Consider the following 24,651-nt stretch of genomic DNA (forward strand, 5'->3'; position numbering starts at 1 on the left):
TAATTTTATTCTGTACTGTCCCAAGTATGCAGATACATGACACAATGTACAGTACTCATGACACTATCAGGCTTTTGACAGTGTCCCAGCGCCACAGTTCATTCAGATTGAGCACCAGAAGTTTGGACACTTTTTTTTTTAGTAATACCTCACACTTCTGAATGTCACGCTTGCGGAATTTCTTCTTGCTTATGTATCTCAGCTGCTTTAAGATGACATTTTTAGTCTTGGTTGATCACTTCTTCACATTCTTCATCTCATTTAATAATAATAGGGTATTTATTAGCAAAATAAGTCATTATTATTATGCATTAATATTTAAATTTAGTTATCCTTTGTATCTATGGGAAGTAATAAAGCAGTTTATTCTACTGATTACAAACTGAAGCACAAATTAAGATCAAGTTACCAAACTTGTATTGCTCCAGATTAGCAAGTAATTCAGATGTTAAAAATGAACACTGAAGTCAAGGCTTAGCCCTTCTCAGATAAATATCTTAAGTATTGTTCCAAAGAACATACAATGCTTTATATAGATGCCCAAATCCTGAAGCATTACTAACCACAACAAAAAATTAGACATGGTTTACCCGCTCTACATCTTCTGGAAGGCAGTTCAGCCACCTGATGCCAGCGCTCTTCTTTAAAATCATAACATTCAACACTGCGAATAGCCTTTGGTGCCTGTCCTCCAACTACCATCATCAACTAAAAGGGAAACAATAATATTTGTTAGTTATTTGCATATATGAGAGCACCTGAAAGGTAAAAAAAAGTGCTAAAAAAAAAATCAATCAAGCTTCTGTACAAGAAATAACTACAGGACAATTCTCCTAAAAAAGAAATTTAAATCTTGTGAACTAGGCAAAATTTGGGTGGGGTTTTTTTTGTTTTGTTTTTTCTTGTCTGTCATTTTATTTTTAGTGGGTTTTTTGTTTGTTGTTTTGTTTAAAAAAAAAACCAAAAAACAACATATGCAATTTGTAATTATTGTGCCCAGAGAAAATATTTGAGGTAGAAAAGCAGGAATCAATTAGAATCTAGGTAGAGCTCCCACAAATGAGGCAAGTTCTGCTGTATCTTCACATCCTACTCTGACCTCAGGTCCCAGAATCCAGTGTCTCTGATGTTCAACAGTACTGTGACTATCCACCACAGAACAGCATTAACTGGTTCCTTTGACAGAAACATGCTAAATCTGCTGAATAGAATCTCCTATTCCGTTATCACAGTTGCCATAATAGTACTCTGAAAATAAGATCATCTCTAACGTTTGTTTCCACCCAAAATGAACTAAAGGCATTATTTAGCTAAAAATTGCATAAAATGCCTCAAACCAGAAGACTCAGTCTTTGTTTTGATTGTTTGGGTTTTTTTAAAATAGGTTTACTTCCCCATAATTGTGTATTTCTCAAATGCTGAAACACTTATTAAAAAATACTTATTGCTAGGGGAGGTAGCGGTCGTGGTGGTGGTGTGTAGGTGGGAGACTAAAACATCTATGCCATAAGTAGTACGGAGGATGAAGCTGATCACTTGTTATATTTTTGTGATAAATAATTCTGGTACGAAAATTTTTACTGGAATATGCCAAGTGACAGTCATGCTGTCATGAAATCTTTTAAAATGCAGTTTGAAGAAATAAGTACATAAGAAAAACAAGCGTCTTACTTTTGGAAGGCTAGCAGGTGTTCTCAATTTTGTTCGAGTGCTTTTCATCAATGCTCGTTGCTCAGTTGGCAGCAAGTGATACTTCATAGCTTCAATGAGGTAATCTTTACAAGCACTGCTGTTCTTAACCAGTATTTCCTCTTCAACTCTCTGTTTATTAATAGAAGTTTAACAAGGTCTGAGCATATTAAGGAAGCAAATACAAATCACAATCTGAACTGTAATAAAGCCTGTGTCATATCACACAAATGCAAATTAATCTAATTATTTAGATTGTCATTTAACCACTTAGACACAAATTTATGTGATGGCAATATGCAGTCACTAAAAATAAATAAAAATCAGAAGTTGATTCTCAGTTAGTAAGTTAAAGAAGCAGTGTTAGGCAAGGTAAATCACTTTTCTTACAATTGGCATATTTCTTGACTTTTCAAATACAGGAAGTACAGAACTCGGGGGGGGGGGGGGCGCGCGCAGAAGTAGCACAGACAAATTTAACAAATTAGTAAGCCACCCCACAACAGACAAGAGCAGCAAAACACCCAAAAACCCAAACCAAACAAAACCCCAAAACAACCCACACAAAGTGGAGGACATTTGCATCACAAACACAGAATTTCTAACCATAGTACCTACCAACATACTACTACACCTACTAACCAATGTTAATAGCAAACTCATATTTTCAATGTTAAATATTTATCCCGACACCAAAGTATTCAAAATGAGCTTATAAAATTTGAAAAAATGCATTATATTTGAACCAGGTAAAGGAATGTTTCCTTTGTCATTCATTCCTAAAAAACTTAAACAATAGATGCAATTCTGAGGTTGAAAATTCCCTTATGAAAACAAAACTTTTATCAAAGATCAAATTACAAATGAAAGCCAACTGGATCTCAGCAAATTAAATCATTCAAATTACTAGTGTGGTATGACAAGTAGACAACCAGACAGATAAATTACTTATCTATGTCATCCTGTATGTGGCAATCCCTCATTTGACATTCCATGTATGTGCACGTGCATATATGGTAATTGCTGTCTGTTTATTTTTACTGTCAGTAACACACTGCATTACCCTGTTTAAATTATCCATCTGACATTAAAAATAAATAAGTGGAAATGTTCACGTGCAGAAGAATTAGTATTCCTTTTTGCTTACCTGAACTAAATATTCCCGGGATAGCAAAGGCAGCCGAACATGCTCCATCAGGCGTGCCATTAGCTCCTGCCTTACATCTTTGTCATGGTTTACCCACGCTATCACTGCTTCAAATACCTTCCAGAAAACAAACAAATGCAAGTCCCTTGACTTACAAGTTCATAAGTATGAAAATATCAGTGTGCCTCCAAAAATAGTTTTTGCTTATACTAAAATTCCTAATGTAAGAAAAGACAACAGCAATTACAGCTCCCTGTGTTCCTGTATTTATCCACTACAAAATTCTGAAGATGCACGAGCCAGTCTCTTTTTGTGGATATCTACTGTGGATAGCCGTGCTACATTGACAAAATGCACACTGTAATTTCATTGACACTGAAAATCCAATAAAACTAGGTACACAAGCAACACAGCAGCTGCGATATTACAATCCTCATACTTTTCTGCATTTCTTGGGAGAATCAGCCTGCCACATCATCATTCAAATGACTTGTCACTGCGTCTTAGGAGAAGCCTAGTTTCTTCTCTACTGCACAGCAGCTGTGCTCGTTTTGGCTGGGGCAGGGTTGATTTTCATCCCAGTAGCTGGTGTGGGGCTGCGCTCTGGATTTGTGCTGGAAGCAGTGCTGGTGACACTGGGATGTTCCCTTGCTGCTGAGCAGCGCTGGCACAGAGCCGAGGGCTCTTCTGCCTCTCACCCCACAACGAGCAGGCTGGGGGGCACAGGGAGCTGGGGGGGCACAGCCGGGACAGCTGGACACAGCTGGCACAAGGGGTGTTCCAGAACATGTGGTGTCACGCTCAGGCTATAAAGCTGGGGAAGAAGGAGGTGTGTGTGGGACACACTCAGAGTGACGGCGTTTCTCTTCCCAAGCCACTGCTCCAGTGACACAGCCCGGCTGTCCTGGGGGTGGCTGAACGTCACCTGCCAATGGGACACAGTGAATGAATGCCTTGCTTTGCTTTGCTTGCGTGGGCAGCTTTTGCTTTACTTTCCTTACTAAAATGTCTTTATCTCAGCTCATGAGTTCTTTCACTTTCACTCTTCTGATTCTCTCCCCCATCCCACTGGGGGGAATGAGCGAGCAGCTGGGTGGTGCTTAGTTGCTGGCTGGGGTTAAACCACGGCACAGCTCATCATACACTAGAGCATTTAAACCTTAATTACACTCCACAAAAGCAGCATCACGTGTATCAAAGTGACAGATAGATCTGGACCTTCAGGGTATTATGGGAACAGCAACATGACTTTGCTAGCTGCAGTTTAGGCAGAGAGTTCTTAGAATCAAAATTTCAAAAGTTTTAACACAAAACACTGCCCAGCCATACAACTCAGTTTTCAAACATGCTTTTGAACACAATTTAGCGTCATTTGAACAGAGGTGTTAGTACAACTATATATGCCTTAGAAAAAGAAAACCAACACATTTTAAATTGATCACAACTGGATTCAAGAGCTCAAAATGAACACGACTACAGCCTGAAAACCAGTAGAGGTTCAAAATGGTACACTGGGCCCACTGAAGATCACAGTTTCAAAAATGGCTCTGGAAGAATGAGATCTAGCTAACGCTGAGCCAATACACACTTAAACTCAGGTTTGGTTATACGGAGCTACCTAACCATCTCCTTTGCAAGCCGTATTGTGTTCAGGTAGGCTTAACAGCCCACATACACATACAGTTTTAATTCCTTTGTGGGACTGATGATGATGATGTTAGTGGATAGCATATACTTGCTTTTCAAACTATTTTTGAGTTATTTATCCCTTGAAAAACCAAACTCCCATGTATGTGACTCACAGCATGTGTTCTATTTGTTCTGCTTGAGGATGAGAAGGAATTTCCATTTAATTCCATTTTTTCAAAGAACAAAGGGTTATGTGATTTTTAAGAGTTGAGACTAATATTCATCATCAGACTGACAACACTTTTGGGGGAAATCCTTTAAACTTGAGCACAAAACATGCCTAATTTCACTGAGGAAACAAAGAACACATCCAACTAAGTGTACAAGTGCAGTAAAAGCAAGCTTACCCTCTCACCCAAAAGGATAAAAAGAATACTGGCGTACAGATGGTCTTGCCTTACCTTCTCTTCTGAGGCAATTGTGAGTTTGTCACTGGATATAAGACTGCACACCTGCTCTACACCAAGATTGAGGTATTCTTCACTAAGTACAACATCAGAAAAATGCTGTTCTGTTTGGAGGAAAAGAAATATTCTAACACAGTGCAAAATGTATCCCACTACAAGTATTAAAGCAACAGAGGAAAAAATAGAGGAAAACAATTCAATATGCATTCTATTTTGTCATATCTAGAAGTAACACCTTAACTTAAAACATTTTATATAGGGTAAAGCTTGGTCTCACAATTAGCTTTCATATTTAAAGACTTTAAAATAATTGAAATGTTAAAACCCATTGCTACTTTTAGTATAATCATAGCAATTATCATTTTCAGCATTGCTTCATCTCAGCACTTGTCCTTGACAATACTTTAATCTCATTTTGCTAATTTTGTAGAAACCAATACAGCAAAATATTTCTATAAAAAGGATATAAAATCATAGATTCATTTAGGTTGCAAAAGACCTTTAAGATCAGAGAGTACAACCAATGATCCAGGACTGCCAAGCCCACCACTAAACCACATCCCTAAGCACTGCACCTACACATTTTTTAAACACCTCCAGGGATGGTGATTCCACCACCTCCCTGGGCAGCCTGTTCCAATGACTGACCACCCTTGCAGTGAAGAAATTCTTCCTAACGTCCACTATAAACCTCTCCTGGCAAAACTTGAGGCCTTTTCTTCTTGTCCTGTCACTTGTTACCTGGGAGGAGAGACCGACCCCCACGTGCCTACAACCCCCTCTCAGGCAGCTGTAGGAGCAATAAGTTCCCCCCGAGCCTCCTTTTCTCCAGGCTGAACACCCCAGTTCCCTCAGCCGCCCCTGACAAGACTTGTGCTCCAGACCCCCCACCAGCCTCGCTGCCCGTCCCTGGACACGCTCCAGCACCTCCCTGTCCCTCTTGCAGCGAGGGGCCCAAACCTGAACTCGGTACCTGAGGTGCGGCCTCACCAGTGCCGAGCGCAGGGGGACGGTCACTGCCCTTGCCCCGCTGGCCACACCGTTTCAGCCACCAGCCAGGACGCTGCCGGCCTTCCTGGCCACCTGGGCACCCTGCTGGCTCCTGCCCAGCCGGCTGCCAGCCAGCACCCCCAGGCCCTTTCCCCCCAGGCCCTGCCCAGCCGCTCTCCCCCAGCCTGGAGCGCTGCGGGGGGTTGCTGTGACCCAAGGGCAGGGCCCGGCACTGAGCCTGGTGGAACCTCGTACAGTGGCCTCGGCCCAGCCTGCCCAGACCCCTCATACACCCTGTATGTTTTTCAAAAACATATTTTAAACCTGTAGTTCAACATGAATAGTGGCTGATTCATTAGACCTACCAGCAGTGTCAAATCAAACAACAAGCCTGGATCCTGTTCCACCAGTCAGAGCTTCTCCAAGGTCATAAAAATATTACGTATCACAATCTCTACAACATGTAGAAGGCGTGTAATTTTTACTCAGAGGGTTTTTTAATGCCTCAAAGTAAACAGAACTGACAAAATTTAATGGTTTACTTGTAGAATCAGGCATTTTATTTTAACATAGAGCATATATCTTTATCAAGTAGTTGTTCAGTTATTCAGTTGTCCTCTCCCTTTCTTAAAAATAAATTTTAAGCCATTCAGTTGCTTAAAAAGTAGCTCCATACAGTTAACTTATTTTTCCCCTCTTCAGCTATTCTTATAGAAGTTAGATGGGACTAGAAGTTACTGGGAATTCAACAATTAATTCAAAATTAGAATATGTAGAGAAAAGTCAAACATATTCAAACTAAAGAATTTTTAAAAAACCTTTTGTATCACTCCACTAGTGCTACTATAGTTAAGACTCCACACCTGACAAACTGTCTTCAGCTGTTCAGAAAAGTTAAAGAATGCTGAATGCTTCCAGCATAAGGAGTCTAAATTTCTCAGGTCAACTTTGTAGGGTACAACAGCTTTTTCACACTGTACTAAAGCCTAGAGAGCATAAAAAGATAAACTTAACACAGTATAATTCTCATCCTTTATCTAATTCAGCATTCTGTTCCTTGAAACAGACAACACAAATAGCTTCAGGCAAAAGTCCAAGAATATATACAAAAAGCACGGCAGTAACACCTCCTCCCATAAAGGTCTCACTATAATCATGAAAGATTAGAGACTGCTAGCCCGCAGAATGACATTTTACCTTAACCACATTTCACTAAACAATGAGTTCAGCGAGATACAGTTCAGTCCCCTTGAATCCTGTTAAATTAACTTTAACACTTTCCTGTAGTAATAATCCCAGTCTCATTGAACAAAAAGCCCCACATCTAAACTTAACACCCAGTTTACAATTAATCAGTTTTTCATTTAATATCCCCGTGTTCTAATGCTGAATACATAGTAGGGAAAGCCACAGTCTGTCTACTCAAAATCATTCATTATTCTGTATTCCTTTTTAGCCTTCGTCTCCCAAGCCCTGCCTTTTCAGTCCCTCATCCTACCAGCCTTTTCATTCATGCAATCGTCATCACTACAGTCCCTCCAGTTCTGCAGCATTCTCTTACGATGGATGGGTAATATTTTCTGCATTATTTCAGGCAATGGGAAAGAAAGGATGAGAAGAAATACTACCGATTTTTATAACACCACCATTATGTCTCCAGTCCATACAAACCTTTGTGTAAGTTTGCTTTTCAGACTACCTACGTGCAGTTCCTTAAGCTGAAGTAGAATTTTCTGAGGTACTTTTATTGAAATAAGTATCTGATGAATTTTACTACTTGCATATGGCAAACAGAAATTGAGAAAGGTAATTTACATAGATTACCTTTGTGATAAACTCCAAATTTCAAGTGACAGTGCCACAAAACAGCAAGCCTGACTGTACTCGGAAGCTGAGCTAGGAAGCAACACTCATACAAGTCTCAAGCCTGAGATTCAGAAGCTTTGTTCACCTTCCCTCGAGAAAGCTGATCCAACAGTGGATCACATCCAACAGGATACACTTCGTAAACTAGAAATCTCCGTTGATTTTATAGACTTGTATGTAAAAACCTTGCCTTATCAAAGTTGATTTAGATTTATGACACACCCCAAACTGGAAGAGATCCAGCCTCTAAACCAGAAGAGTAAAAGTTGAGAATTTTCAAAGTAATACAATGAATGGAGGTTGCCTTCTGTTTTCTTGCCAGAAAGAGAATTGTAGAAGAAAACCTGAAAAAAAATAGTACTTGAACAAAAACTAAGACTGCTTTACTGGATGCCAGCACCTGTCTTAAAGCACAAAACAAGGCACATGACCAAGAGAAGAAAGAAGTGTAAAAAAAAAAAAGGAGAAATTAAAACAAACTACTCAGGCAATAGCTACAAGCTCAGGTTCTCTAGCAACACCAGAAAACAAATCCTCAGCTGAATGAATTACAGAAAAAAGAGAAATTGGAGAGTAGATTGCTATATGAATGTCAGTCATCAAAAAAACAGGTAAGGTGAAATCACTTGTCTCTTAAGAACCAGATCTCTTGTTGTCAAGGAGACCATCTTAACTGATTGATAGATAACCTTTTGGCAGAAGCCAATTGAAATTACAGCTAAATGGATTATTCAAAATAATTAGAAATTGAAAAGGAACAACGAAATACAAAAACACCAATTAAATCTCCCAGAGGAAATTTATTTAAAGCTGTTCAAATGTTGCAGACAGAAGGCATTATTTTATTATATATAAATCTAATGCTTATGAAATTCAAATGTTTGCTTCCTTTTGACAAGAAAGATATCAGCATCTTTGAAATACTATGATTCAAAAAAAATCCCATTTTGATCCTCTTTATCCAATAATTAAGACAGAAAAATAGTATTGGGGCTGTGTGGGCTTTTTCTGCAATCTGCATTAGGATTTGTATTATCTGATCTTACTGCTTACATCCGGAAAGCTTCAGTAATCTGGAGATATTAAAATAAACATCACAAAACTTATGACATGATTATTTCATGCATCCCTCCCCTGAAAATTCTCTAGTTAGCTTCATTTCTATTTGGTGCATTAGGTAACATTTTCTTCATTAACATCTCCTAGATAAGCCAACAGATAGAACTGGAAGTTGGAATAGTTGCAATAGTAGGCTGGAAGTATTCATGAGAATAAAAAACTTATTTTTTTTCCAAATCAGAATTTTCCACACAGTGTGCAACTTTGACAAATTTGTATTGGAATCCTGCCCCACTTCTTGCCACTTTACCCAGACATTGAAGCCAGCTGGCTCCAGAGTCAGGCAGCCTGGAAACAAGCTGGCTTAGGAGCTGCAGAGGCTTGGCTCCTAAATTCCCATTTCCTAAGCAAGTAGAATCCTACTTTTATTATTATCAAAACTAAAATCTGCCTTTAAAAACCGTGTCTTCCTTTTTAGGACATTTCTAAAATAACTGTTCCAATTGCATATGAAAAACAGATTTTCACATTTTCGCAACCGACAGAGACAGCTTCTATCTGAACAGCTAAAGATCTGTCCTTGCCTGCCCTGTACCAGCAGGATGGGACTTCAGCTTCAGGGACAAACTAAAAGAACAAAAAGGAAGTTCTAAACAACATGAGAGGGGCTAGTAACAAAACATTTGGGAGTACAGTAAACAATACCAGTATACAGAGCACAGGAGAGTAACAGGAGCTGTAAATGTACCACTTTTTGGTACTTTTTCATTATGGAGTCTGGAGATGTGTATTATACATGCACAGAGCAGCAGCAAGCACTTGACCTACCTCTTCTATCCAAAAGGCACATAATCTTGCTGGCCAGAAAGACGTTGATGCTAACTTTATATTTCTCAATTACATAGGAAGGAAAGCTACATCTGAAATATGCATGGGACATTTTATGCTATACACATTTGTTGATTAATTCACAAACACTATTTCACTCCTTTATATACCTACAGTCAGACCTCCCCTGCTTAATTGCCTTTACTAAATGGAATAAACAAGTACAGTAACAAAGGTCTGTTGAAGTTCCCTCGGATTAAAAAAACTTCCAATGAATCATGGTGGCCAAAAAAACCCAGCCTGTAACCCATCTTCTCCTTTTTATTATATGACAGTGGCTGTTAGCAGTGTTTGTCTCTCTGTATGACACTGCCATAGACTGCCTAAATTTCTGTTCCATCATTAATAGGCTTCAGTCATTTTCTAACATTTTTCTGAGGTGTTCCAGCAGCTGATGACAGTTAATATCCATTTCCAGAAATCTTTTTAAGATTTTGTACACTTTCAGAAATCTTCTCCCAAAGATCTTCCCAAAGCCACATTAACAGGCATGAAGAACATGGCCAGAGCTTATCAGTGCCAGAGGCTGCAGCTGGAAAAAGGAGAAACCCCCTCATATTCCCTAGACCTTTTAATTACAATGTCTACTAGTGTGTGAAGCAATATCACAATTGAATATATTGAGTCTCATAAGTGTCTTTTGTCTGGTTCAGGCCAACTATTTCTATTCTGCAGAACAGATGATGATATTTTTTATAAAATAAATGGAGTACCTGCATTTTTATGACACAATAATGCTACAAAACTAGCTGGAACCTTCCAGAAATGTAGCTTCTTGCTGAACTGATAAAGTCTTGGTTTAGAGCAATGCAGAGAATGGGAGCTTGGAAAGATCTACACCTTACATCCACTTAAAAGAACAATGGCAGTTTCTCAAGCAGATGAAACAAATATATTAGCAAGAATTCATTCATTTAATTATTGCTGCAATTCAAAATGTCACATTGTGATTGTTTTGGCTTGGGACATAAGGGTTTTGCTAATCATTTAACACAAGGCACTGGTCAAGCAGGAACTCCAGCCTTATTACAGAGGGTTAGGCATAAACCCTGCCAGTTGGAGAACCAGCAGAAACTAAACATTGCAGAACCAATTTTTTTTTTACAAAAATCTCACTCACTTGTTAATTTCATGCTTAAATAACTGCTTTTGAGAACACCATGAAATTCATAGCAGCCAAGGTAACAGCAGCATAGCAACAGACGTTGCTACTCAGAATAGAATCATAAGAATGATTCTGCTAACTACATCCTTTCAATCTCATGCATACGGAGGAAGGTACACAAGAATAGTCTACAGACATGCATGCTTCCAAGTCTAGTCAGAGCACCAGAATCAAGAATGCTGTATCCCACAGTTAAGTACAACACACCAATCCCTGCTTCACAACACGTGGTAAGATTCCCTAACAAAAGTTTCAACATCTCCTCAGCACAATGCTAAAAGCCAAGAAGGTTTGCTGTGTAAAGCTGGTCTTCAAAAGATACTCCCTCCACAGGTAATCCGGTGTTTCCAAGCCCTGTACCAACCTATGCGGGGAGTGCAGGTACACTGTTATTCTTTGGTTATAACTATGTCAAGAAATAAGCGCTGAGCCAGTGTCATTCTAGTCCAAGCTGGCATACCCCTCCTCATTAAAAGGCTTTACCAACCTATCTTCGGGTGTCCCTGCCTGTGGCAGGGGGTTGGAACTAGACAACCTTCAAGGTCACTTCCAACCTAAATCATTCTATGGTACCATTAGGACAACTACAAAATGCACCTTATTCTCAGGAAAAATTGTTATTTTTTACACATCCTCTAAGCATGTGTAAGATGCATCCCAGACAAAAACCAGGATGGACTAGCAGCGTTCATGCCACATACTCTTCACACACGAAAGGTGAGAGGCCTCAGCTGTACATAGTCCCTAACAGTGCAAGTGCGACAGGAATCAGAGCAGGACCGCTTGTTGGACCATCATGAGAATAGGCAGCCCCTCAGAAAATCAAATTTCAACAAAAGCTCATTCCAAGTAATCTGTATCAATTGTCCACAATTTTCAGGTCTCTCCATAGGCATCATAGATGTATATAAATGACTCCAATTATAGAAATCTCACGCCCTGCTACAGGAGGACCAACCTCACCATAGGATTATGAAACTCCTGTTTTAGTAGAAGCAGGATTTTTACTCCCACTGGAAGGAAGTTCCAGAATTTCACTTTTCTAATAACTTCTGATCTACGTTGGCATCCATTTCTTTATGCCATCACTGTCTATTAGCAGAAGTATCACCCTGCCTCTTTTTCGTAAGTATAAAATAGCAAGTGTAACAAAAGAAAGACTGGGAGAAGTCCAAAAAGCATCCAAATGCTTCTCTAGCAGGGAAATATTTTCACTGCTTTTTCAATCTAATAATCCTATTCTGTACTCATTCTAGTTTCTGGAGCCCTAATCCCAAAACGTCTGTTACTGGGAGTTAGCTGTCTGTGATACAAGGCCTAATTCTGAAAGGGCGCAGCCATGTATCTGTGGATCAGACTTTTTTTTTTTTCAGCTGTTAGAAAGTCTTGACAAAGTACAAAATGCTATTTGAGATAAAAAAACCGGGGGGGAGGGTGGGGGGGGTGGGTGGGGCAGGGAGAAGCTGTGATGGCTGAGATACAGGCAGTAAGAAGCTTGAAAATATGAAAAACGTTGACCTGGACAGGTATAAAACTGTACAAAAGAAAACCAGGGAGTCAGCAGACATCCAGCAACACCAACAATCAGCCCGTTTCAAGGAGAAATGAAGGCCAACCTTTCCTCCCTGGACGCTTTTGCCAGGAATACTGAGCATGCTGGTGCTCAGCCTAGTAGCGTGCAAGTCCCACCTAGGACCAGCAAACAGCTTCCTTCTTTCCACTTGCCTGCATCCCGCTTGCAGAGTCTCTCTGAGCACAGGAAAGGATGCCTGAACAAAGTCAGCCAGAGAGGGAGCGTTACATGCTGGACACAGTTCCTGAGCTGTCCGGCACATTTAACCAATATTACACTCAAGGTCTTGCCAGGCTTTTAGATTTTATATTTCTAGAAAGTAATCTACAGAAATAGTAGCTTCAACTACTAAATTGAACAAAGATTATTTAGAAGTAACTGAAGTAGTTTAGAAGTAACTAAGGCACAGTCAGAATAAAAGTTGGAAAAAATAATTTAAAATTCAAAATTAAGCAACAGCTATACCAAAATGTGTTCCCTAAAACTTTAAATATCTGAACATTAATTCTAGTTAATAAACATATGCCTTGCTTCCTAGCGCATAAAAGGTCATATATCGCTTTTGGGATTTGATATTACTCAAAGAAAAAAAAGATTTAATTAAAGCTTTTTGCATAATAGTCTAAACAGAGTTATTACCAAGTCATTCAGTCACATACACATTAGAACTTCTCAAGTAAGACACGCATTACAAAAACTAGTACTTTCAGAAAAAAACTGAATAGCTTTTGAATTTTTTAAAATAGATATCTATATTATTTGATTACAATTTCACTAGACTAAAACTTCTGAATATAAATGATTTGTATACCTTAGTTTCACACTTAAGACAGCAACCAAGGATTCTGTTGACAGACACCTGATCATATGAGTTTGCTGCATTTCTGGTTTTCCCTTAAACACCCATACTTGATAGAAATACTACAATCTCCTGTAATTGTGTTAAAAAAGAAAAATCTATACTGGAAAACAAATTTTCTAGAAATTAAGGCAACTGAAAGCATTCATCAAAATCCTTTTTTTTTATGAGGTCTAAAATTACCCAACGCAATAAAAAGCCTATTATTTGGACCTAGACATATGAATTGAAGCACTTAGTGCTCTATTTTAGGAAAATCTTCAGGTTTAACTCTCTACTAATTGTTAACGATGCTAATTGGCCACTGTACATTTTAGAAAATTTATGAAAAGGAATACAATCATGAATTTTTTCTGCAGCCTTATCAGGACATTTAATTTTTAATTCTCTTCTCAGTATTGCTCTTGCACTAAGCCTGACAGAGTGCTAGGGATTAAGGAAGGCAGCACAGAGAGTGCAACGCAATGAAGTAGCTCACACCCTGACTATACACAGCACATTTATCTCAGGAGTAAGAACAGAATGTGAATTGCCTTAAAATTTAACACACAGATACAGCAAAAATACAGTAGGAGTTGAGCTGGCAGCTTGTGGTATGGGCCAGCAGGACTCCAAGAATATGATGACAAAAAAAGAAGCATAGACAAGGAAAGTGCTTTCTGGAGAAATCTGACAGAAATGGGAAAAGCTTGATTATGGAGGACAGAGGAGGTTAGTTGCAAGCACAAAAGTAGTAGAGAGATATTAAATAAAAGGTTCAGGTGAGGGTAATTCTGCTGAACTGGAAAAGCCAAGGATGAGAGGCTGGAATTTGATCCAGGGGAAAAGGAATATTGCAAAAGCAGTAAATTGACCTTTGCCAACAAAGTTATGGCAGAGATAGACTTACATTGCAGCAGAAGGAAAACATGGTGTAGAGCAGACTTGGTAGGGAAGAAAGAAAAGAGGAACACGCAACAGAGTAGGTGAGAGAAAATGGCAGAGGAGAGAAAGTTGTCAAGTTTACAAACCTGAATGACTGGGAGAACACTGAAGTCACCAGTGACAGAGGAAGACAGGGAGAAGGGAAAGATGTTTAGATGGAAAGCAATTCAGTTTTGCTGAACCTGAAGTAGAAATGAAACATTCAAGAGACACTGAAAAGACAGGAAAAGGTCTGTGACTGGCAGGCAGTGCCCGCTGCGCGTAAGAAGGCATACCCGCGCACTCCCAGCTGCCGGCACGGCAGCCTCGCCATTTCCAAACACTTCTGTCTGACTGAACATTCACTGCCAAAGCGCTAATCAAACTATACTACTCCACTGGCTAGTAAGTTAAACCCTATAAAAGAGGGGGGTTTGTTCACTACAAAAAGCTTCAATTAAAAAGTAATTCTTCAGTGTAACATCTTCAGTCTCCACTCAAACATCAAGACCACAAGGCACTCCACACCCCACCAACAGCATGATCGCTACTCCAGTGAATTAAAAGCCTTAGTTTGGTTACAGTGTTATGCTACAAACTTACAAGCTTACACAATGTTTCATTTACTCTTTAGCAATCCACCTTTTGCAAGCTTTTTTGGCATCAAGACCAGTCAAGGTTTTAATCTGTTATGTTAAAAGTTACCAATTTAGTAATACACTCTGAAACTACACATATATATCAGTTTCCAGCAGCAGAAAATGGGTTTGGAAGAAAAAAAAAGAAAAAAAAGGATTTTAGCCTTCGCAGAACCATAGAAACGTAAGCTAGAAAGAATTTCAAAGCATCTATTTTTGCACACAGATGTGATTTAGATCAACTTAAATCAAAAGTTACTCTATTTAGTTTTTTCACAGCTGCCTAACAGTTGCCAGTCCATAACATCCACAGACAACTTGCCTGATCTGTGTAACTTTTACAATTAGATTTTTTTCCTTAATATCTGAAACAACTTTAAAAATACCTCACAAGTTAAGCTTACTCAGTCATTTTTATGCACAGGAAGATTTGCATTCCTTGTCCTCCTCACCTTTTAGTTTCTTGACTGAAAGGACTCTCTTCTCTCACAGACTTCCTTGGATTCACTTCAGCCTCTGCATCTATCTTAAAGTTCGCTTCAGTATTTTTCCACCTGAGGCCTGACCAGCATGAAGAAAAAGGGAATTGCCTGCCTTGTCCCCCGCCATACAACACTACTGTTACTACACCATAGAATCAGAATTGCTTTTTCATTTACAACAGCATACATAATAAAACCCTAATTTTCAAAGATGTCAAGACTTGCCATGAGCCAGTCCTCTTACATATACAAATAACACTATTTAAGATGACCATGACATTGTACTTTTAGCCATAGAATTAAGAACATTTTCCTTCAGAAAAAAAATGAGAAACAACCCAATGGCAAGTGTTCTTTCAAGGAAAGTAAAACTTCGTTGGCTGTACAGTGGCTATACAGTGAGTTAGAAGATGCACCTCTATCTACTTCGTGTCAAGGAAGAAGAGCGAGACTGGTACGCTTTACAGCTCAGAATTTCAAGTCTTGGGCTAGATGAGTAGGATCTTCAGAAGACAAGCTCGTAACACAGTATTTATGGCAAGTTTCTTGCTTCTTTAGCCAGTGCAGTACAGGGGCTACACATAGCTCCCCTCCATGCCCTTATCTTCTTTCTTCCCCTATGTACTTCCTACAGACTTCTGCTTGTGCCAGAATTTTAATTCTTCTTTCCTGATTTCCACACTTAAGTGATGGTGCAAAATTTTAAACAGAAAGCTAGCTTCTTTCTGAATTACAAATTGCTTGGACCCTGCGTGGCCCTGATAAGCACAAAGGGACAGCATCTTCACAGCCTACTGTAACTATGTTCCAGCCAGGAGACTTTATTTCTCTTAAAGACATTCATATCAAAAACACTCTTCATCAGAAGATACATGTCTGCAATACCCTGGATAAAATTCAGTTTCCTCTGGTTGAGATTGGGTGGGCATCAAACCCGTATGCGTGTATCCACACAGACAGATACCAAGCTACACGCTATACTAATGGTAACTTGCCTGCATATGTGTTGGCCTTGTTCAAGAGATCTGTGCACGCGTGCATGTCAGCAAAAGCACGGATCCCTAAGCAGTTGATTGGATGAAGCTGGGATTCCAAAAATTCACAGCAAGTCCTTTTCACATCCTGCAGTTGCAAGAGACCAGCTGCTGGGAGCAGTACCTGTAAGAAGCAAGCAGGTGTTAATATCTCAATTCAATTTTGAGCTTACACAAGAGGATTCCCAATATTAATACAGAAAACAAAAGAATCCATTAAAAAATTAAGACTAAAACAGAGAGGACAATTTCAGTGTTATGCAACTGAAGAACTTTAAACCCAACATAAACATGATTTTATCTCCCTGCAAACACCGTTTAAGATTTAAAATAACAAGCAGCACCTCTATGAACACCATGTTCACTGGAAAATCATTCCATAGATTATAATTTCTCACACTTCATGTAAATTCTTCCCAATATTCATTCACAAGTTCCCTTCTTACTGTTCCCAACACTCCATAATTACATCTCGTTTCCACACCTTCAGCATTAGATATTTCTTTAAAGCAAAGTTTTCTAGACCATGATAGAATATGTAAATCTTGTTTGCATGCAAGTGCTGGACATTGTACCACTTTTTAGCATCAATAATAAGCATCTTCATGCAATTGATTCCAGCACAGACTCAACTCAGCTTCCAAAGAAGTCTGTGACCTTCTTGGAAGACTGACAATTCAGGCATTTAAAAGTCCGAACATACAAAATATTCTGTAACTCATTAAAAATCTGTATCAGTAAGGAATTAGTCTAAATTACTACCTGTCCTTCAACTTTCACAAAGCAAGAAAAAGTAAAGAGGAATTTAAAAATCTCTATCATATACACCTTATTTGCTCACTAAAACTTAAACATGAGATTTAGGTGAACTATAATTGTGCCTTTGAGTGAAATTCCATCCTGCTAGCTAGAATTTTTTCTTCACTATATTTTACTTTTCTGTGTCTTTGACAGCTATTTTAATGAGACTTCTATTTTAGAACACTTAAGTGTGAAATTAATGCTAGCTTGCATCTTCAGTGGATGACAAGTAAGATTTTAACACAGAAATCTTGCAACTGTTCACTTACATATAGAGAAAACATACACTATAGGGCTGCATCAATAATAAGTAAGCAAAAACCACATTAAAGACAACAGCTGCACAACTCTTGTTAATATTTGCTTTTCATTTAAACAATTACCTGGGCAGAATTAGAGAGAGTCAAACAAGAAGAAAACGGGAAGAATAAAGAGAGCTGGAAGAGCACAGTAAAACGATTTAGAAAACTGTACCATGTACTACATGGAAGCTGCAGAAAATACTTCTAATTTATTGCCCTTTGGAAGAAGCTTTAGTCTTACTGTCTGTAAAATAATTTGCCATCATCTCTGTAAGTGCGTCCATCTACTTGGCTTCTAAAGAGCTACTGTTACTGTTTACTCTTTAGACTTTTTTTCTTGAAATAAAGCTAACAAGTATGACCAAACTAAAAGAAAAAGGACTTCAGTTGATACAAACTTGTAAAGCTAACGTTTGCTTTAAACTTCATTTTTTGGTCCCACTTCTACTATTTATGGCTGTTCCTCTCCCTTAAACTTGCCATGTATGAAGCCTGCTTGAAACCCATCTTTCTATTCCTCAAAATATTAATCCCCAATTTGAAGCAGTAATCCACTACAGCATCTGTTTTACACATACGGCTTTCAATATAGACAGCAAAAAGGAAGGATCATACATTTAACAAGAGTTTGCTTTTAATGCCAACTGTTAATGAAAGAGAAGTGAAGGAAAAACACAAATGTGATTGCAGAGAGACACAGACTGCTGCTAATAACTAACTAAATAAAATAGCTAAACTAGTTTAAATCTCTGAAAATACCAAATAAGTCGACAAAAATAAGCAGAGAAGATGTGTACGTAATAGGCATAAACATGATAAAGTCACATAACTGAAAACAAATCTAGTTAGCTTAAAGGTTACTAATGACAAGGTTAAAACAGTACAGTGAACTCATTTTATTTTAGCATGTTTATGAAAATGTAAAAATAATGTTACTAATAAAATTTCTATTACTAGAACTAAAGTATGATTAGTTGTAACAGTGAGTAGGTAATTCATTTGACAGTGAATTCTAGGCTAAGATATGTTCATGAAATTACATACCAAAAAATCAAGGCTAGAAATATAATACAAGTATTTATTTGCACAAGTCATCCGAATGAAGCAAACAAGGATTAATATTTTGAGGAATAGAAAGATGGTTTTCAAGCAGGCTTCATACATGGCAAGTTTAAGGGAGAGGAGCAGCCATAAATAGTAGAAGCGGGACCAAAAAACCTGCTTACAAATTCAGTAATTCAAACACAGTCCTAGGTAATTTTAGGAATGTTACCAGTATAGTTGAGCAAATAACTCCGAGAACAATCCTTGCCTGCTTAAATGGATTCAGTAGAAAAGTGCAAATCATCACCAAAACAGTAAACAAAATCAAAAGGTGCAATTTGAGAATCGTATATGCAGAAAAGAATTTAAGATTTGTATGCCCAGTCACACTGAGCCACTTGCTGGCTCATATGTAGAGTCAAAGCAGTGTTACAAGAACAAGATCACTCTTCATTATGCAATATTTACATCTGTTCTTAGATGATTGTAATTGAGTTTGTAAAGTTGTAGATTTAAATACAGTTTAGTTATCAAACAATAAAACATTTAAATCTAAATCTATTTACGTGTATTCCACTACTAAAAAAGATAGGAGAGGCAAAGTGCATCAAATTTATACAGTGGGCTTTGGTTCCTAGGCAACGCGAGCTGCGATACCATTCAGCCATTTCCATCTGCACCTATAGAACCCTCAGCCTGGAGCTGCAACAGCCTGCATTTAACAACACGGTTTCATCACAGGCAGATTGACACTGCTGAGGCCAGGGACAAAACCACACAGGGAAAAAAAGACCAGAACAACACAAGCTCCTCTCAAACCCATTATAAAAAAGAAAAAAAAAAAAAAAGAAAAAAAGAAAAGGACTACGTTACAACTGGACAACTGCAGTACAGATGAAGTTTAACTGCTGCTGGCTAAACGGGTGGGCTATCACTCAGATTTATTTCCAAAAATAGCCAGTAGGGGGTGTCCTAACTTCCCCTAAAGATCAAAAATACTTGAATATGCATGCCGCTCTGTACTGCAAGAAATACGGGGGGGGGAACATCTCCAATTGCTTATTCTATGAAAACATATCCTCATCACAGCGGTGGCTGTTTTAATAATAAAAAGCTTGAACAGATTATTATTACAGATGGCAAGTAATAAATTATATATTCTCTTTTTTGTTTCAAAATTGTGGTGATGAATCTTGGAACGACTGCTGGATTTCCTAAAGTGGATAATTTAACCCTTAAAGGTCTGACAGCTGTTCCCTGACTGCGCCCTCCTGGCTCTCCTCCCTGCAGTGGCACTCCTGTTCCCACAGCTGTGTGCACCTGCCCTGCCACATCCACCTTCCAGCCACCCAGACAGACAGGACTGTGAGCAGGCACAAGGCTTAATTTTAAAATCCACCTGCAGGTCACCTGCAGAGTCAGGAGGGATCCACTTAAGGCCCTAAACTCAGGTCCCCATTTCCACCGGAGTAGATTCAAGCCCTTCAGAGTAACTCGGACCACCAAGCTGCACCCCAGGCTGCTGCCTTCTGTTGTGGCCCTTCAGGTACGTGCCAGGCGTACACTGACTGAGGGTACTGACCTTGCCTGCAGCTTTTCTCCCTCTTTTTTTTCCAAACAGCATCATCGTGCCGCTGCTTACCCTTGCAGGGCTGGCTGGGCATGCCTCCCGTGACCACGCACATAGTGAGCCCTGGGGCGAGGCGCAGCCAGTGCAGGCAGGTACATCCCCAGCTGCGTGACCCCTGGGGTGCAGGGATTACATTTACAACTGTCTCGGGGAGACACAGCAACCAACACGTCCCTACAGTGGAATAAGGCTCAGGGGAGATGGGCAAGGGTGATGAGCTCACGGAAAAAACATAAGGAACGACCAAGCGGTGTTTAGAAAGCTGAACTTAACACAAGGGGGGAGTGGACGGTAACCTTTATTTTAGGTATACAGCTGTACCGCTGAGTCACCAGGCTGCGTAAACAGCCTTCTCTGAGATAATTAGTAGAGTGTAATGTCTTCCCCAGGTAGCCAGAGCAGCAGCAGGAGAGGCACATATGTAGCTCAGCCCAACAAAAAGTATAAAAACTGAACACAGCCAACAGAAGGAGCTCTGAAAAGAGCAATGGGCTTGGGTTGGCTTTAGCCCACATCTTTCTTCCTGGTGATCTGGGGATGCCCAACATCCTGACAGCGGGCACAGAGACACCAGTAGTAGAAATCACTTTTGCATGTTGATCCAAATGTACGTTGCAATTACTATACTGCGCTTGAGTTGTGACTTCAGTACGTTGCTGTATCTCTCTGCTAAATCAAAACGCAGCCCTATGTAGCACCAATTATTTTCCAATCAGTAAATTTTATATAAAATATTAAACCCTCCATGTGGAATATATAGAAGAAGCTGGCTAAGAGAAGCTGCCCTGGAGTGCCTCCACACCGGAGCTCATCCTACCCAAAGGCTGCCAGATGACCTAATGGGAATCCCTTCACAGTATATTTGCTTCACAAAGTTCGGTACCACACTCCCTTTCACACAGCCCCTTGCTGCCACAAGCGGGTCCCCCTTTATGCAACACAAGCTTTTACTAACTGTCCTGCTAGTTAAGAATGGAGGAACTAGTCCAACAGAAAGAGCCACACCAAGATGATCAGAGAGCTGGAGCATGTGATATTACAAGGAGAGGCTAAGAACACTGAATTTGTTCCATAAAAGAGAAAACAAAGGGGAGATCTTATTACTGTCCACAGCTACCTAACAGAAGGGTATAAAAGAGTGAGCCAGACTGTTCTTGAAGATGCATAGCAGTGGGACAATAGGCAAGTACGAACACAGGAAAATCTAATTGGAAAAAAGGACTTGTTTTGTTTCTTATTTTAAACCATGAGGGTAGTTAAGCCCTGGAAGAGGTTGCCCCGAGAAGCTACAGAATCACCACACTTGGAGATACTCAAAATTCAGTGGACAGGCCCCTCAACCTACTTTAACTGGACCTGCTTTTAAAAAGTTAAACAACAAGTAAAATTTAAATTGCTTAATGCTTTCTGCGTGCTGATTTAAATCAATAATTCCGTAATTTTATGTAAATCCATGCTATCACCTTTGCACTCCTCTTTGTACCAATAAGATTCTCCTAGCCAGAACATATTGCGCTACCTGCAGTATGAAGATGTTTAAGGCAATATTTTCATCTCCACTATTTTTAAATTTCTTGGAATTTCTTTAAGATTTCTGTCATGAATTCTTGCCCAGATTCAAATTGATACCCACCAACAATGCTTTAAGATCAGTATAATGCCTATATGAAAATAATGAAAGAACATATTGCAGGTTTTGGAAACAAGATCCCACAGCATAAAAAAAAACCAAATTTCTCAGAGCACTGAAGGACTTTGCCAGCAAATAAGCCAATAAAAATCAAAGCAATCAAGAGAAATTAATAATGTGCTGTTTAAAACAGAAAAAAATCATTCTTTATCAGAGGGGAAAGAAAACAAATTTGTAACATTAGGCAAGAGGCTAACCTAGGAAAGCAGACGTGTGAGAATCTGAATGCAGTACAATGCAACACAGAAGCACACAGGAGAGCAAGTTACATCCTTGCTAATTGCAGATATTCCACATTTTGAGTTACAACATTAAAATGAAATCAATTTCAGAGAGCAGCAGTTATGTTAATGCCTGTCATAAAACAAATTTTGAGGAAATACAGTGAAATTTAATCTCTGAGGTTTAAATAACCATGTTTAAGCAAACTAGACTCCTTCATTTGCTGTTCATACTATCATGGCATAAGGAAGAAAGAAATTAAAATAACAGTCAAAGATCATCCAAATTATCTTGGTTTTTTTATTCTCATTTACATGCATCTGTGCTGTAATTAAAACTGGTTTGTAACTGAAGTGTAGTCTTAAGGTCTAGTGAAATCATTCAGCACTGCACTGAAATTATGCCATTTGGGAGTATGCATACAAAACCACTAAAATAGATACAAATATTTTAACACTTGCTTCTGTGGAATAAAATGTGGAAGTTCCAACTGTGGAAAATTCAACCCTGCCAGCATTTCTATACAAATAACATGTGCAAATTAAGTGTACTGTTCCAGTGTTAAAATACACAAATAAGATACTGCACTGGATTTAAAGATGCATGAGCTGTAAGTTTAGAACATGATACCATGTTATCTCATAAAATATACCTTCTGAGTATCTTAACATCCTTGACTTCATAGGCTATTGCACAGTGAAAACTTGACTGTATAAATGTACCCTTTAGCTTAATGAGCCCCATCCAATTAAAAATCAGGTGCAGGTGGCAGTTTTACAGTATCAGAGGAAGGAATCAGGCTGCTAATCAAGATACAATCCTATTCCTTCACATTCCCTTAGTACTAGAGATAAACTGAGCACTATTTCAGTTGAAAAGCAGAAAATAATCATGATAACTTAATATATTGAATGTCTGACACGATCTAAAAAATACTAAGCAGCTCCTGACTTGGAAAGCAACATGACAAATTAGAGTGGAGCGTAAGGAAAAAGTAACTGGTTTACACACCTGCTTTTTAACCAGCATCACAATCTGTGCTCGAGTCCAGTTAGTGACATGCAATTTATAGGAAGCAACTGGTTTGCTCCAAAATTGGCTTTGGAAGAGATATCACTTTACAGGATTAGTCTGAATGAATTACTAATCAATTAAAACATTTGGGGTGGGGGTGTGATTTCTTTGTTGTTTTCTTGAAAGGGGTAGGTGTGGAAGTTTTGGGAGGGATTTGGGATGCAGTCAGGGGTTGCTGAAGTGCAGAAACAAGATTCATGACGCAAAGTAACAGAAGGGTCACTTTAATCAAATAATACACTATAATTAATGGTGTCCATCTGATCTACAAGGGGGAACTATGCAGTCTTGTTTGGCTTGAGCGTTCTCCTACTTCTCTACCAGAAGAGTGCCCTAACCACCATGTAACGGCACATTTTGGCACAAGCCTCCGCACAAAACAGATTGATTTTCCATTCTGATGGTTATTTTTGTTAACTGTCATGAGCTTAGCCTTTCATATCCTCTTCTTCTGTTAAAAGATACTGGAAATAGAAATGAGACATTGTCTCACTTGGAGTGAAACATTCTTGAACCTAAAATAATTTTAGCTAGAATTTTAGCTTTCTCTTTCAGTGAAAAAAATGTTAGACATTTTGATTTGATAGAAATAGAGCTTTTGAATTGAAGTTTGGTCACTGATTTAAGTACATGTCCAGTAAGTCATCCAGAAGGAAAGCTCAGAATCCTTTATCATACTGCAATTCAGTGCTTAAAAGATTATACAGCTGCATAAAAATACCTTCACATTTTCCTAGGGGCAGGATAATTTAAACAAGACTAACCAGAGTCTGAACAAAGCCACTTGCTGCTGATACTGTCATTCAGAAACTGGACAATTTATTCTTCAACTTAGCTGAAGTGCCAACCAGTCAAATAATATATGAAGTTCGCCTGCAGCAGGATTAAAAGCAGCTGAAGACATTAAGTAGGCAGGATAACATAACTCACACTATGTGGTCTTCGATCTTTCTGTAAAGGCTGACCCACATAAAGAATCGCTGTATCAGCTGACGCCTTTAGTTAGGTATAGGCTATACCTCCAGATTCAGCTGCAGGGTTTACCTGCAACATCTCACACCTTCAGCACCAGACCACCCTCAGTCTCAGACCCTACTGACAGATACGCTGCGTTTGGCTATACCAAAGATTATTATGATAGAAAAATTTAAAAAATATTCCCTAAAATTGAAGACATAAAAGGCTATCAAAAAGAATCAAAATGTTCACCTGCTATATTTCCTAAAGTGTAAAAGACAGCTTTGGGGGGACTGAGGGGGAGGGCATCGAGGAAGGAATTGTTTGTTGTTGAAATTGTTTTTTTCTACATTGCAGACTGACTGACTTGTAACAAACAAGGCTTGTTCTTCTTGTATAACTGCATATTTTCTGGCAACCTGAAAGAGTGGGACTGAAACACAATTTGCAGAACTCTAAAGCCTGTGCTGAAGACAAATAGCAGCATAACTGGGATAGTAGATTGTGATCCTCTGCTTTCTCTATTATCCCATTCTGTGGTG

At 38.9% G+C, this 24,651-nt stretch overlaps 1 protein-coding gene across 5 annotated transcripts in view; it reads right to left on the reverse strand.

Annotated features, from left to right (window-relative positions):
* KLHL2 (kelch like family member 2) overlaps nucleotides 1–24,651 on the reverse strand; it is a 61,921-nt gene that overhangs the window by 8,629 nt on the left and 28,641 nt on the right. For 4 of the 5 annotated variants that reach the window (XM_037377408.1, XM_037377383.1, XM_037377373.1 and 1 more), the window contains 5 exons: nucleotides 16,351–16,513; nucleotides 4,927–5,036; nucleotides 2,837–2,953; nucleotides 1,672–1,821; nucleotides 591–708 (listed from right to left, as the gene is read on the reverse strand). In XM_037377408.1, the coding sequence (XP_037233305.1) occupies nucleotides 591–708; nucleotides 1,672–1,821; nucleotides 2,837–2,953; nucleotides 4,927–5,036; nucleotides 16,351–16,513 (658 nt within the window). The remainder of the gene's footprint in view (nucleotides 1–590; nucleotides 709–1,671; nucleotides 1,822–2,836; nucleotides 2,954–4,926; nucleotides 5,037–16,350; nucleotides 16,514–24,651) is intronic. The other variant, XM_037377393.1, reaches the window with a different exon arrangement.

This window comes from Falco rusticolus, chromosome 1, assembly GCF_015220075.1.
Source record: "Falco rusticolus isolate bFalRus1 chromosome 1, bFalRus1.pri, whole genome shotgun sequence".
NCBI lineage: Eukaryota > Metazoa > Chordata > Aves > Falconiformes > Falconidae > Falco > Falco rusticolus.